General features: G+C 51.8%; 8 protein-coding genes across 8 annotated transcripts; 5 read left to right on the top strand and 3 right to left on the bottom strand.

The window, feature by feature from the left end:
* Positions 1 to 71: 71 nt before the first annotated feature.
* Positions 72 to 421, top strand: COCMIDRAFT_88469 (uncharacterized protein; the record flags this gene model as incomplete). The annotated part of the gene is made up of 2 exons (XM_007687248.1): positions 72 to 159; positions 237 to 421. The coding sequence occupies 2 exons, from the start codon at positions 72 to 74 to the stop codon at positions 419 to 421; spliced, it is 273 nt and encodes a 90-aa protein (XP_007685438.1).
* Positions 422 to 964: 543 nt separating this feature from the next.
* COCMIDRAFT_88318 (uncharacterized protein) lies at positions 965 to 2,697 on the bottom strand (the record flags this gene model as incomplete). The annotated part of the gene is made up of 2 exons (XM_007687247.1): positions 965 to 2,329; positions 2,452 to 2,697. The coding sequence occupies 2 exons, from the start codon at positions 2,695 to 2,697 to the stop codon at positions 965 to 967; spliced, it is 1,611 nt and encodes a 536-aa protein (XP_007685437.1).
* A 570-nt stretch (positions 2,698 to 3,267) lies between these two features.
* COCMIDRAFT_24115 (uncharacterized protein) lies at positions 3,268 to 4,368 on the bottom strand (the record flags this gene model as incomplete). The annotated part of the gene is made up of 4 exons (XM_007687209.1): positions 3,268 to 3,583; positions 3,633 to 3,997; positions 4,050 to 4,141; positions 4,227 to 4,368. 4 exons carry the CDS (start codon positions 4,366 to 4,368, stop codon positions 3,268 to 3,270), a joined length of 915 nt encoding a protein of 304 aa, XP_007685399.1.
* Positions 4,369 to 5,413: 1,045 nt separating this feature from the next.
* Positions 5,414 to 7,176, top strand: COCMIDRAFT_88394 (uncharacterized protein; the record flags this gene model as incomplete). The annotated part of the gene is made up of 2 exons (XM_007687246.1): positions 5,414 to 5,680; positions 5,737 to 7,176. 2 exons carry the CDS (start codon positions 5,414 to 5,416, stop codon positions 7,174 to 7,176), a joined length of 1,707 nt encoding a protein of 568 aa, XP_007685436.1.
* Positions 7,177 to 7,709: 533 nt separating this feature from the next.
* On the top strand, positions 7,710 to 9,001 carry COCMIDRAFT_24113 (uncharacterized protein; the record flags this gene model as incomplete). The annotated part of the gene is made up of 2 exons (XM_007687208.1): positions 7,710 to 8,219; positions 8,282 to 9,001. 2 exons carry the CDS (start codon positions 7,710 to 7,712, stop codon positions 8,999 to 9,001), a joined length of 1,230 nt encoding a protein of 409 aa, XP_007685398.1.
* A 104-nt stretch (positions 9,002 to 9,105) lies between these two features.
* On the bottom strand, positions 9,106 to 10,098 carry COCMIDRAFT_3019 (uncharacterized protein; the record flags this gene model as incomplete). The annotated part of the gene is made up of 1 exon (XM_007687194.1): positions 9,106 to 10,098. The coding sequence occupies one exon, from the start codon at positions 10,096 to 10,098 to the stop codon at positions 9,106 to 9,108; it is 993 nt and encodes a 330-aa protein (XP_007685384.1).
* A 629-nt stretch (positions 10,099 to 10,727) lies between these two features.
* COCMIDRAFT_88430 (uncharacterized protein) lies at positions 10,728 to 11,222 on the top strand (the record flags this gene model as incomplete). Its single annotated transcript, XM_007687245.1, has 1 exon — positions 10,728 to 11,222. The coding sequence occupies one exon, from the start codon at positions 10,728 to 10,730 to the stop codon at positions 11,220 to 11,222; it is 495 nt and encodes a 164-aa protein (XP_007685435.1).
* Positions 11,223 to 13,133: 1,911 nt separating this feature from the next.
* Positions 13,134 to 14,090, top strand: COCMIDRAFT_3017 (uncharacterized protein; the record flags this gene model as incomplete). The annotated part of the gene is made up of 3 exons (XM_007687193.1): positions 13,134 to 13,217; positions 13,281 to 13,763; positions 13,845 to 14,090. 3 exons carry the CDS (start codon positions 13,134 to 13,136, stop codon positions 14,088 to 14,090), a joined length of 813 nt encoding a protein of 270 aa, XP_007685383.1.
* Between the last annotated feature and the right edge of the window lie 221 nt (positions 14,091 to 14,311).

Below are 14,311 nucleotides of genomic sequence, written 5' to 3'. Positions count from 1 at the left end.
CACACCCACACCCTTTCCCATCCAACACGAATTCCCCAAGCGCCACCAACACTCCATCACCAACCGCAACCATGTCCTCGTCATCATCCTCATACTCGTACACATCGTACACGCCGCAAAAAGGCACCTCATACTCGCGCCCTTCCACCGCATCAACCAGTAAGCTCCTCTTCTGCCCTCTTTCCCCTCCTCCCCCCTTGATATCAAGAAACCCCAGATGCTAACAATCTCCTCAGCATACTCAACCTCCTCCTCCTCTTCGTCATACCAGAGCTACTACACACAATCCGGCGCCAACACCACTTCGTCATCGTCGCGGAGCCAGCGCTACAGCAAACCGCCAATCATCCACAATGGCGGAGGCAAGATTGACGATCCCAACACGTCGACTTCGGCTCCGAATGGTGGATACTATACTTGAGTTGTAGTCTTGTTGTTGTTGTTGTTGTTGTTTTCTTGCTTTGGTTTGGTTTGGTTTGGTTTAGTTTAGTTTGACTATGGGATGGTCTCTTTTTTTTGTGGGATATTTTGGGAGTTTTGGGGGAGGAGGGGGAATTAAGGGAATCACTACACACCAAGGATTTTGGATTTTGGAGTTTGGAAGACTTTTTTTTGGAGGGGGGGCGGAGGGGGAGATGGAATGGGATTGGCCAGAGGTTCTTCGTTTGAGCCAGATGGAGACGACAGTTTTCTCTTTTTGTTGGAAACGGCTAGTTGGGTTCAGAGAGAGTTGCCGGATTTCTTTTTCTTTCTTTGCTCTGATTGCTGGAAAAGAAGAAAACGGTATCTTACTCCCCATTTAAGTACAGAAGTCGCTATAGCCGCGTTACTTTATGTGTACAATATGTATATTAGGATAGTTCGTCTATGAAAGGGATTCAAATTATTACACTTCGGCATTCTCGCGCTGCCTATACATCAAAAATCTCCTCACACCATTGTAAGCATTTTGGCCACGGATTATCTAGCTCCCAACAGCCCCATACCACCCCATGCCCAACACGGCTCCAAACAAAATCGCCATGGCCGGCGGAATCCCAAACCACGCCGTCTCAGCGTACGCCAACGCAGCCACAACAACCCACCACGGCTCATCGGCCAAACTCTTCCCACTCCCACTCTCCGGCGTCAGATACCCAATCTCCCACAACCTATACACAGCCGTAAACACTAATCCCACCGCCGTGGCATTAATCCCACGCAGCAAACTCACAACCCACGACTTCGCCCTAAGCACTTGCCAAAACGACTGGACCCCGACCGCCAGCACGATGCCTGGAGCGAATATGCCCAGAAATCCCAGTATGGCACCTGTAATCGTGGGTATGGAGGCTCCTGGGGCCGACGCAATGGCAAGGGCACCGAGGTAGACTGCAAAGTTGAAATTGGGGCCTGGAAATGCTTGGATGAGGGCGAGACCGAGCAGGAAGTTGCGCGGGGTGACCCAGCCCGGGTCTACGACGTAGGAGCGCAGAAGGGGGATTACGACGGGCCCGCCGCCGAAGATGATGGTGCCGGCGAGGTACATGTTTGAGAAGAGGTCGAAGGGGCGGGTGGTGGAGGTTAGGGTGCCACGGAGGACCATGATGGTGATGAAGGAGATGCTGAAGGATATGATGAGGGTGGCGCCGAGTTTGACAGAGATGTTGTGGGATTTCATCTCCGGCTGGGGTGGTTCGGGGGTGTGGGTTGCGGGTTCGTGGTGTTGGGTTGGAGAGAGGTTTTCGCGGGAAGACGTAGCGTCGTCTACAGTCGAGCTTCCAGCCTGGGGTCTCCGCTTGACGGCTTGGGGCCGTGTGAGTTCTACAGGTGTCGGCTGGAGATTCGCATGCTGAATTTCTTCTTCGGCATCGCCCTGTTCGTTTCTTGCGCGGCGGCGTTGGGCTTGATATCTCGCTTTCATCTTGCCTACCCACCTCATGAGCCAGACATCCCAGATCACAGTCACTGCACCGCCGCAGACGATGAGTACTGGAAAGTACCACAATGCGTTATAACACAGCCCTGCACATGCGCCGAAAATGACAAGTATCCTAGTTAATTTGTCTTGGATTGCTTTCTCAGCCAGTTGCACGGCAGCTAGCGCAATGATACCAACGGTACTAGCGTTGAGACCAGAGAGCAAAGCGTATACAATGGAAGGGAGGCGCTCAGGCATCTTTTGTACGCCGAGTGAGAGCGCATACATTCCAATTGCACCAGGGAGACTCCAGAGCATGAAGGCGAAGATGGCGGGGATCATTCCGGCGTGTAGAAGAGCGATACAGAAGCACATTTTGGTCGATGCAGGGCCAGGGAGAGCCTGACATACTGCGAATAGCTCTTGATACTGGAATAGCAAGGTTAGTTTCAAATCATTTCTTCCATTCTCATCTCCATTCCAGTATCGAACAGACTTTGTCGTTTGAATCCTTTCCTATTCAAAACGGTGATGCGAAAAAAGTTACTTACAGCCTGTTCATCCAGCCATTTCCTCCCAGCAAAACCCTTACCCTCCACAAATCGACGATGCAGGATCTGGAAATGCACAGGCGGTCCTCCAAATGCCGTGAAACCGAGATCCCACATTCTGAAAAAGACATCAAGAAGGCGGTCTGGAAGAGTATCGTTGTTGCCTCGCACATCTGATGATGGTTCACGTGGCGTCGAGGACGGGCGCGAACGCCTTAGCGAGCCGATGAGGGATTGTAGCGACATTGAAACTACCAAATTATGGATAGGACGCTGGTGTAGGATCAATGGTGCTTGAACAAGATGGCCATTGTTGTCGTTGGGATGGCTCGAGCCAAGCCTCAAGCGATGATGCCATTCGCTCTAAAGCCCCATGGTTTTATTGGGAGAAATATGAGCCCAGCATAACGGTGTGCAGACGCGAGCTTAGTTTCGCGGTCAAGCTCAGGGTGCATGTCACTGAGAGCCTATGATTGGTTATTTGGATTCCCTCATCTGTCTCTACGGTGAACGATAGACGCAGACGCTCCCACGTGCAAGTTTAGAAGCGAGTGCGAAGGGCTGGGACGGGAGTGGAGCTGTGGAGCCATGGGAACAAGCGCATCGGCTCGTTAACCGTCAACATCAATCCATGCCAACAACATCACGACACAGCAGAGCATTCAGTCATTTCTTAATCTTTACATTCCTTGTTGAATCCTCACATGATTCGTCGTGGTCAATCTCTGCGATTCCCGACATGCTTCAGATGATCATTCAGATCTCTGTACTACCCAACCCATATTAACGCCTTCGCTTCTTGCGTTGAGCCGTAGCTCAAACATCGATCGCATCGACCGTAACGCCTTTGACCCAAGTATACTGCATAACACGGGCGACCTCCAGGGCCGAGTCGTGGGATGCGAGAGAGCCTACCAAATACAAGCTGGCATCGAGACCAGCAGTCACACCACCAGTGGTGATGACACGCATACCACCAAGGGGCATAGAGGCACGCCTAGCAATGGACTCGCGGCGGCGAGAGTCACGCCAAGCATTGCTGCCCTTACGAGCTATCGACTTACGACGAGCGTGGCCCATGTTGGTGCCTTCAACCGGGCTCTGAGGCTCGCGAGACTTTTTGATGATGTATCTATAAGGGTTAGCTGGTGGTAAGCCAAAGCGGCGGGTGTTTGACTCACGGGTTCTCCTCGGGGTTTTCGCCCAGGTCGAAGCGAGCGTTGTTGACGACGTATCGCTCCTCCATGACATCGGTACGCATGGACATGTCCCGCCTAGCTGCGTCTTGACAGATGGTCTCGAGGCGGACGTAGTAGTCGGGGTGGGTTGTAGCAGCTAGGCCCTCGAGCATACCTTGCTGAGCAAGGAGCAGGGCACCCACATCGATGGCGAGGATGGTGCGTTCTTTGATGGGGTTCTTCTCTTGAAGCTCGACGTACTTGGTGAGCAGGTTCAGGGGCTCAGATTTATTCTTGAGCACCTCGAACACACCCTCACCACCTGGAACGATGATGACGTCGAAATCATCGAGCTCGTTGTTGGCATCCTGAGCAATTGAGTTAGTAGGGCTGTGAAGGATGCTGCAAAGAGCCACATACCTCATAGTCCATGTCGGCTTTGATGGTGAGACCCTGGACAGAGGTCATGGCGGCTGCGGTGCCGACGAACTGGCAGTCGAAGGCCTTGCTGGCTACAGGGTGTCAGCCAGAGACCAATTGGCCAACGATAGCCCAGCTCATGTCGGAACAGGTAGGATATCTAAATGGTTGACTTACCGGGGTCTTTGGGGTCCTGGAGGGAACGGCTCAGCACTTCAAGGGGGCCGGCCACGTCGAGCGTGTTGTACTTGTCAAAGAGAGCAAACAACACCTTGACCTGCTCGACGCGGCCATCGGTGTTGTCTGCAACTGCACTCATCTTGAATGATTTGATGTGAATAGGATGGAATGGATTGAGCAGATGAAGGGATGGAACATCAAGGTTTTATATGAAGGAGAGAAGCAGCAGTTGGAGCGAGCGAAGCTCTTTCAGCCGAGAGGGGTAGCTGTCCTCGATCTCGTGAGCACCGCGTCACTGTCTGGCGAGTGCCTTCCCCAGATATGCAACCCCGCATCGCACGGACCGCAACACTGCCCAAACAGGCATGGTCGGGCGGGGCTCTAGGGCGATCCCAGTTGCGGACCACTAAGCCTTCGGGCAGACCCAGAGGCTATTCGCGTGCCTGCGTGGATTGACTGTGTTGCGCCCTCGAGCCTCTGATGGCAGCAACCATCTCGGAACCTCAAGGCGACATGCGTCTATGACAAAGCCAGGGATGCAATGCCATTGACCGCAGGCCATGTTACGGACATTCATCCGAACCATCGCGCACAGACCAGCCGTTCACACGCTACCCATGCCACGCGACGTCTAGTTGCAAGAGAATGGAGACCATTCCTACTCACAAAGCCTTGATAATATATATATATGAACCTCAATATAGCACCCTGACCTGGTGCCGGTCTTTTCTGTCCGTCTTCTACGCTTTGATAGTTGCAAAGTTGAACCGAAAGCAGATTCCTAAGACATGATAATGACATGGTGGTCAACCCTCGAAAGAGGCGCAGGGGACTGAAGGCTACTAGATGGTGATCTAAGCCTTGCACGTATCTAGTCTCAGGTATAGTGCAGGGGCTGGGGAGGCGGCTGGCAAGAGTGAGTTTTCCAGCGCCTTGGCCAAGATACTTGAAAACAAGATGGGTAATGACATGGAATCTTTGAAATGCAACCCTGAATAGAAAATACATTGATATCCCGTCAAACCGCGAGTAGATATCCATCCTCGTTGATCCATCTATCCTGACGCATGCCGACTGGCTGATGGGTGATGACATGGTGGGCTGGCGTAGTGGAGAGAAGCGCACGGACGCGCATCATGGCGCGACATCGTCTAGAGTGCGACCTTGACAACCCCAACCGCAACATGGCGGCACCAACAGACACTGACGCGTCGCCGACGGGCGATTCAAAGCAGGCACTGCTCTCGTCTTCGGAGACACCAAAAGTTGCCGCCAAGGCCCAAAGACAGCCTCCGCCCGAGACAAAGGAAAGCCTGTGGCTGCGACGATGGTCAATTGTCTCCTTTTGGGCTGTCGTCTTGTTGCTGGGACTGCCAGTATGGCTGAAGACTACAGCCATCTATCGAGCGGAATTGCCGCTGCAGGAAATGACAGACTGGGCTGAGGCAAAGGTATGTTTTACGCTGTGCGCATCCAATCCCCATAACCCAAGTTGACACGATTGCAGGTCTGCAAACCAGTCTTCCCTCTGCGCATAGCTGTCGAGGCCCCAATTCCTTCACTCGATGCTCAGCACCTCATCCGCACCACCCAGCATGCTCTCGACGATATCAATGACTTTTCCGCACACCATCTCCGTCTGATGCTCGCCGATCCGCCCTTACAACCCAATACCTCTCAGCAAGTAGTAGTCAGTGACGGCACAAGCATTCCTAGCGATGACAGGGACGTTGTCCTGGTCATTCGACTAATACCTGTCGAAACTGGCACCACGCCCCGTTCGCAGCTGCAGTCCTACTCTCCTACGCTGGACGTTTACTATTTGCCCAATCAAATACCTTCACAATCCTCAACCGGCTCGAGCCTGGCTACCTTTCTCGCTCAAGAGCTACATAACATCTTTGCTGAAGAGCAGGCCCAATTGGCTCACGTACTCTCGACTTCCTCTGGCGCACATGCTGCCAAGATCAAAGCCCTCTCCCCAGAAACGTCCGCTGAGCTCCAACGCCAGTCCACTCGCGCTCTCAAGTATGCTCCCACATACCATTTGACCTTTTCCCTCTTCAGCCCCTCATATGCACCTTCGAGATGGGATATTGAGACGGCACTCGAGAAATACATGAGCCCCCTTCTGGAAGCCTTATCAGCTATTAGCAACTTCACTGTCGATACTCAAGTCCAGCTTTATGCTACCTACACACCCTCTATCCGACAGCCTGAATATGACGAAGAAAAAAAGGCGTGGACACTCCGCAAGGAAGATTTGAGTGGATTTGTCAACGCTGCCGAGTGGCCCCTAAGCCCCAGCATTGGCGAAGGACCAACTGTCAATTTCATTCTCTACGTCCCGGACCATGCACAATCGCCACTACTCGTAAAAGAGAATGGCGGGAACAGCTGGCTTATTCCACAGTGGGGAGGTGTCCACATCCTTAACCTAGAGGGGAAGTCAGATACGCCATCCGAGCTTACCGCAGAAATGCTTGCACCCGCCATGCATACCTTTTCAAATCAGCTCATCTCACTATTCGGACTGCCCCAAAGCCCAGCATCGTTACCTTTGCGCATATCAACCCTGGAACGCGTGCGAGCTGCCTCGCTCATCTTCTCTGCCTCCTCTACCTTGGGTGCCTTGGCTCAGGTGTATCAGAAGCTCCCATCTATTCCGGTTCCTGATAACGTAGCCCAGTCTACACATCGCACTATCGCGAATCTGCATCAAGCCTGCGACTATCTTCGAGATGGCCGGTTTCCTAGTGCGTTAGAACACGCCCGGGCTGCAGAGGTAGAGGCTGAGAAGGCTTTCTTTGAACGCTCCATGGTTGGCCAAGTGTACTTTCCAGATGAGCACAAGGTCGCCGTATACCTACCTTTGCTAGGCCCTATCACAGTTCCTCTCGTCATGGCTGCGTTGAAGGAATTGAAATCCGCATTGAAGCGAGCCTGATCTCAGCGCTAAAACACGCGCCAAGTAGAGTCTGAGACCTATAGCAAGGACGCCGAAGTATCCGTTTTGCCTTGAGCTTACCGGATGTGTTATCTGGTCCGTATCAGACTTCACTCTTCACACAAACTTTACATCTTGCAATTGCCCGCATCCTCATACTACGCACTCAACGACCGACCAAAAGTCATGTATATAACATCATGAGTGTGTTGCAGGGCGAGCGCTCAAAGATGATGTTCTTACACAATCCTAGCACCATACATATTTGTGCTAGAGATGCAGCAAGGCGGCCCAGGTTACCTTCGGGACTATCCCCGCTGCGGGGTAGTATAGGCTCCACCATGACTACGTTCTTGGCTAATAGGGCTGCCACTCAATACTGAATCGACTTGGTAGATCTCATCCTGCGTTATTGCCGGCATTTGCCCCTCGTTACACTAGCGATTTTACCTATAAATTCACATGTCTTGACTTGTTTCCCTCTTGTGCTTTGCATTCACTTTACACCACTTCAACCAAGGATTTCTGTCACCATGTCACTCACTTCTCAAAGTGTAGAGAGTATCAAGGCCACGCTGGACAGCTTTGTCAAAGACGGCTCACCAGGGCTTGTCTTCCAGGCTGTCGATAAATCAGGCAAGACTCTGGTCGAACATGCCTCGGGTACCCTCGGAGTTGACTCCGACCAGCCTATGGATGCTGATACCACCCTATTCTGGATTGCTTCCTGCACAAAGCTTGTCACAATCATTTCGGTACTCCAGCTTGTTGAGCAGGGCAAAATACCTCTAGACGATGCCGAATTCGTCAAGAAGATTGTACCTGAACTTGCAGACAAGAAAGTGTATCCTGATGGCGTCAATGCTGTAGAGAAAGAGAAGGAAATCACCATGCGTATGCTGCTTAGCCATACAGCGGGATTCGGATATAGGTTTGCCGACCCAAGAATCAAGCAAGACGGCATCGAAGGGAGCCATGGAGACAAGAACGACATTCTCAATTCGAAGCTGCTGAACCAGCCCGGCAGTATATTTGAATACGGTGTAAGTCTCAGCAATCATAGTGGCATCCACCAGTTACAATGGTAGCCTAAAACATTGCACAGGTCAACATCGACTGGGCCGGCATCATCCTCGAGCGAGTAACCGGCCAACTTCTAGGCGACTACTTCCAGCAAAACATCTTCACTCCCCTCGACATCCCCGCCGAAGGCGCAACCATGTTCCCCTCACCCAGCCTCCAAAAGAACCTCGCCCACATGCACCAGCGCGACGCCTCCGGCTCCCTGCACGAAACCCCCCACCTCTACATTGGCCCGCTACAATGCCCGCCCGAGAAGCAAAAGGATTTCCTCCAATCCGGCGGCGCAGGCCTCTTCTCCAAACCAAAAGAATACGTCAAAATCCTCGCCGCAATCCTAAACAACGGCACCAGCCCCCTCACCAACAAACAGCTCCTGAAGAAAGAATCCGTCGATCTCTTATTCGAAAACCAGATCCCAGACCAACCAGACTTTGCCCGCGCAGAAGTCGTGCCCGCGAATCCACTGCTGCTCAACCCGGGTAAAGAGATGTATCCTCAGCCCGGGAATCCGCCGCAGGGCTGGGGCTTTGGCGGCTTCTTGACGATTGCGCCGGGACAGACGGGGCGCGGGGCGAATACGCTGTGGTGGATGGGGCTGTGCAATTGCTTCTGGTGGGTTGATCGGGAAAAGGGGGTTGCGGGCATGCTGGCGGCGCAGGTGCTGCCGAATGGAGATGGCAAGGTTATTCCCGCCTGGATCATGGCTGAGAAGGGGGTTTATGATGGATTGGCATCTTCGTAGAGAGAGAGAGAGAGGCTTCTTCACCAAGAGTTTGAAATTGAAGTAGTAGTAGTAATAGTAGTTTTTTTGTTGTTGTTATTTTGAAAAGAAGAGGGGGGGGGGAACTATGATTTATTAGATTGGAGATCATTGCCTAGGATCCCGACTACCCCGTCTACATTTTCCATTCCCTCTCTCCCTTGTTTTTCCACGACATCGGCAAGTTCCTGAAATACGCCTGCAATTTCGCGGAATACACTTGCTTGTTGCCAGCCTCCTTGTCCCGCAAAGCACTCGCCTATCTGCCGCATTTCCTCCACCCACCGGTATGCCTTGTGTGTACATCCCACGATGCCTCTTTCGGCTTTGAGCCGCGCATGGGGGTTGTACTGATCCATGTAGTCTTTCAGATGGGGCAGCACACCGAGAGACGAGGCAGTGGTATAAGACTGCAACGAGAGGGCAGTGAAGCCTTTGGTCAAAGCGGCAAAGCAGCATTTTAGACCGCTGGCTGTGCCAATGGTGTTGGCGACGTGCTGGACATTCAATACAGAAGCGAGGTGTGTACTGGGGAGTTCATGAGGACCCGAAAGTGGAACGCCAGGACGCGTCCAATTTGACCCGGGGCTATCCGACCCCTGTGCTTCTTTTGATGTATCTGATGGAGCAGAAGGTGCAATAGGGGGTGCGCCGATGATGCCTCCATCAACAAAGCGTACCTCTTCTTTTACTCGTTCTTCAAACATGCCGCCTATCTTGCGTACTGTATCTGGGCTGATTGCATTCAAGTCCAGGTAATATAGCACGCGTTTTTTCTGTCCCGATGACGCATCTTGCTGTGTGCTCTTTCGCTTCTCCAGTGCAGCAATCACTCTCTCTGCCGTTGCGACAGCATCACGCGGCGGTACAATGCTGAGTACGTAGTCTGCGCTTGCGACTAGCTCTTCATCTGTGTCTAGTAGTTGGATGCCAATTGATTCGGCTCGGTCTTTTGTTGCAGAGCTGCGTCCACTGATGTTTGTGGTGATGGCGTAATCGTGGGATTTGAGTAGCGAGGCGATACCGAGCCCCATCTGGCCAATTGAGATGATGGCTATGGTGGCGTGGGGCGTCGCCATTTTGACAATGGAGTGCTGGAAGAGAAACAGATATTCAAGATACGTGAGAGGAAGATGGTGGGGTTCATGGTGGGGGTTGATAGAGGATCGATTACTAACGAAGAGGGGTTAGTAAGATGTGGGGGGCCTGGCCTTGTTGAAGGTGTTTTTCTGACCGACTATGATATCTGAGTTGCATAATCTTTCAATCGCTGACTTGAGTATTTACTATACTCGATCAATTCCATATTGTTTGGTGTAAGCTCAATTGGGGCGCCAGCGCAGGCAGCAAACACTGCTAGTATCCTATCAACTCATTGGAATCCATGCCAACAGTGATGGCATGCCATCCCCAGGTTGGTTTCGTGCGACTGAAGTGTTTGAATATAGCAAGTCGACAATTAGTAGACGAGATAGCATGTGGAATAGTCGTTTGCATTCGGAGGTCGTTGGTCCACGTCAGCCTGGCACAACAGGTAAATTACAGGTGAAGCTCAAAATCCTGGCGACAAAGTGAGAGAAACGCCATATTTCCCTATCACTTCAACCCCAGTTTTCTATCCATCAAATCCAAAACTTACTACAACATCTTTCAACCTGAAACCTCACTTCTTCACACAATCAGTACCACCAGCACCACCGAGAACACCATGGGTATTCCCCGTTTCGCCTTTATGGCATTGCGCTTGGCGCAGTTCATCTGCGCAACCGTAGTCCTAGGACTGTCATCTTACCTTCTCTATCTCGAGCATGAGCATGATATTGGCCCCTTCAGTCGCCTCTTCTACAGCGCCATCATTTCCTCCATATCAGTCATTGCGTCTCTCATCTGGCTCATTTCTAGCGCAATTCACCCCGTCACCCACGTCGTAGCCGATTTACTCTTCTGTGGTGCCTGGTTCGCCGTCTTTGGTCTACTGCAAGACTGGTACAAAGATGTCATGCACTGCGGAAGCAAATGGAATTGGAACGCGATGAGTGCAAGAGAGGGATTATGCAGAAAGTGGAATGCCGTTCAGGCTTTTGCTTTTCTAAGTGCAATCTTCTGGTTTGTTAGCTTTGTACTGGGCATCTTGGCGTGGAAGAAAGATAGCACGGCACCCACTGCAACTGGTAGTGCTCCTGCCCCAACAACGACAGGGTAAGGTATCTTGGTTGAAACTTGGATCGCGGGAGCTAAGATCGTGCAGGCGCAGACGCTGATTTGGCGTTTCACGTGCCTAGATCTATCTCCGATCTTGAGCAAGTTTCTGCCGCCATGGCAGGTTGTCGTCGTGCCTCAGTATTGAGGGTGAACCGGGTACAGGTGGAGAAATGCACCAGGTCCATAATCTGCCTCGGTTTGTGTTGAGCCTTTCCTGTCGGCTGATTGAGAGGCGTTTTCAATTTGTCAGATTGTTATGGTGTTCAGATGGATGAATTAACCATATGACCTTGCAAGGCCTATTGGTGGAGCAAACATGACAGAACATCCATTGCAAATATATCGAGAACTATCAACTCACAATATATCAAGGAATGAACAGGAAACAAGGATTTTTTTTTAAGAAAATTCTTGGCATGTCTTCTTTTTCGCCAAGTGTTTGGGTGTTTCACCGGGCTACTCTAACACCGCGATTTAATTTACATGATGACCAGCTTCGGCGCTCGGCAGCGGACGGGTACGGATGGGTTTCGGATAGGCGTACGAGAAGAGAACTCTTAGAATGCACCAATGGAGAACTGCAGAAGCCAGTAATCCGCGCAACCGATACAAGGTGGTATAACGTTGACATAGAGCCCCTTGACGCTTGAAGCGTAAGTAAGGTAGCGTAGTAAGCATGGTAAGCACCGAACCGCACCAACACACACCTAGAACACTGCCTAACCCGTGTTTCAGAGTGTGAGAATATTAGGGTGATGTCAGACCGCCAATAAGATTGTTTCAAAATACGGTATAACGGCCAGAGAAAAAACAGCGCCTTCGGCAGTTCCTCAGAATGCCACAGTCATGCATGCCATCATCGGCTCTAAACCGAATGCGTACTAAAAAAGGGCGCAGACACCAATTTGCATTGCATGCCCGGCGTGCACTAATTCCTTCTTCCCCGCACCCGGAACAATACTGCCCAGATCTTGCACGATCCTCCTCGATACGTGATTCCCTCAAAATCGAAAGTAACCCTCAGGTGGCATTTCTTTTAACCACCGGCCAAGCCTTTGTTTGCCGTGAACAAAGTCTTGATGGATATTAACACTGGAAGCACTACTGCACTTGGCAAACGACATGTCACAATCGCGTGACCTCTTCAATTAAGAAACTCATGCAAATGACGATGATTGTACGTTATGGCTGGCCAATTAGTAAACGGTTCAATTCAGAGAAGAACCGACATGCTGTATTGACCCAACCAGCTGGAAACAACAGCCTCAATAGAAACAAAGACCCTTAGCTATACTTACCTGCTTGTCCACACTCGGACACAAGTTCCCCCGTACAAGAACCGCGTATAGCAGCACGCTGGTAATTTTATCATGCACCCCCAATTTATGCAACCCCCCATCTCCAATCTTTACCCCATAGACAGTTCCACGCACGGGCCCGCACACCATGTTTCGACGACACTTACGGACCTATTACTGATTTACCCCCCTAGCCCTTCTCCACCCGACGAGTCAGTAAGGCCGAAGGGTAAAAACAATAGGGAGGAAGTATGTTTTGCATGGCTACCTGAAAAGTGGGGTGGTCCTTGACACATTAGACAGACAACAGGCTTTGAAACAAATTAAAACATTTGTTTGGAAGGGGTGGAGTGGGGACAGGTGCAGTGGATACCCGTCTTCATGGATGTTCGATGTAGTTTGGGGAATTTGGACCCATGAAGGGCTTCTAACATGGCGGCGGGGATTCGGGCGGGTATGGGTAGAAATAAATGAACTGACACCGCTGTGCGTATATATAAAACTATCTGCTATTCTCTGAATCAATTGCTTTTGACCATCGACGAGTTCGACTTCGACTTTCTCTTCTTCTATCCACACCACAGGCCTGGTTGCATTTCCTCACATTCTACAAGATGAAGTACTCATTCAGCCTCGTCCTCGCGGCGCTCTCTTCCATGGGCAGTGTCACAGCTTCGCCTGTTGACCTCGAAGCTCGTGTACGTATACTACTGCTCTATCTCACAGTGCGAAGACCACCAATCTAACACTTTTCTCTCTAGCAAACCGGCAGCACAGATCCCTACATGGACTCGGGCCTCCCAGGCCACACCATCTACCTCCCTGCCGGCAACCCGACCAACGGCAAGTATCCCGTCCTCGTCTGGGGCAACGGCGCCTGCAGCACCGACGGCCGCTCCAACAGCGCTCTGCTCCGTAACATGGCGGCCAACGGCTTCCTGGCCATCTCCGAGGGCGGCCTCAACGGCGGCGGTTCATCCACCGCCCAAACCATGAAGGCAGCTATCGACTGGATCACCAAGACCGCAGGCACAGGCCGCTACGCCAACGTCGACGCCAGCCGAATTATGGCCGCCGGCTTCTCCTGCGGTGGTGTCCAAGCCGCCGACAACCTCAACGACCCCCGCGTCGACACCGTCGGAATCATCAGTTCAGGACTTTTGTCCAACACCGACGCCGCCAAGTCGTGGAAGAAGCCCGTTCTCTTTGTTCTGGGTGGAACAGGTGATATCGCCTACCAGAACGTATGTCCCCTCCCTCTTCCTCCTCTTCCTCCTTTTCTTTCGATCAAAAAAAATTGCACAATGCTAACTTGTGATAAAAAGGGCGAACGCGACTACCGCAACCTCCCCGCTGGTACTCCCTCGTGGAAAGGCAACATCCCCGTCGGCCACGGCGGTACCCTTGGCGACGCAAACGGCGGCAAGTTCGGTCGCGCGATCCTTAACTGGGCCAAGTGGACCCTCAAGGGTGACCAAACTGCTAAGCAGTGGTTCAGCACCGGTTACCAGGCTGATGGATGGCAAGTTCAGTCCAAGGATTTGGATAAGCTTCAGCCTGCTACCAAGTAGAGCTCTAACGCTTCCCGGCGGGCGAGTGGGAGAAAAAAATCCCGATGCGGCGGAGTCTTCTTCTCTTTCTTCTTCCTCCCCTTCGCATTGTCAGGAGAAGGAGTAAGAGGGCACTAGGTCGCATGGGTTGTACATATTCTTTTTCTTCTCGTCTGTCCTTTCCTCCTTCCTTCTCTCAGCTTTCAGGCTGGGAAACCTTTCAAGATCTAGCATGATTATGT

Source organism: Bipolaris oryzae (assembly GCF_000523455.1).
Source record: "Bipolaris oryzae ATCC 44560 unplaced genomic scaffold scaffold_27, whole genome shotgun sequence".
NCBI lineage: Eukaryota > Fungi > Ascomycota > Dothideomycetes > Pleosporales > Pleosporaceae > Bipolaris > Bipolaris oryzae.
This window is presented reverse-complemented; position numbering and strand designations above follow the sequence as displayed.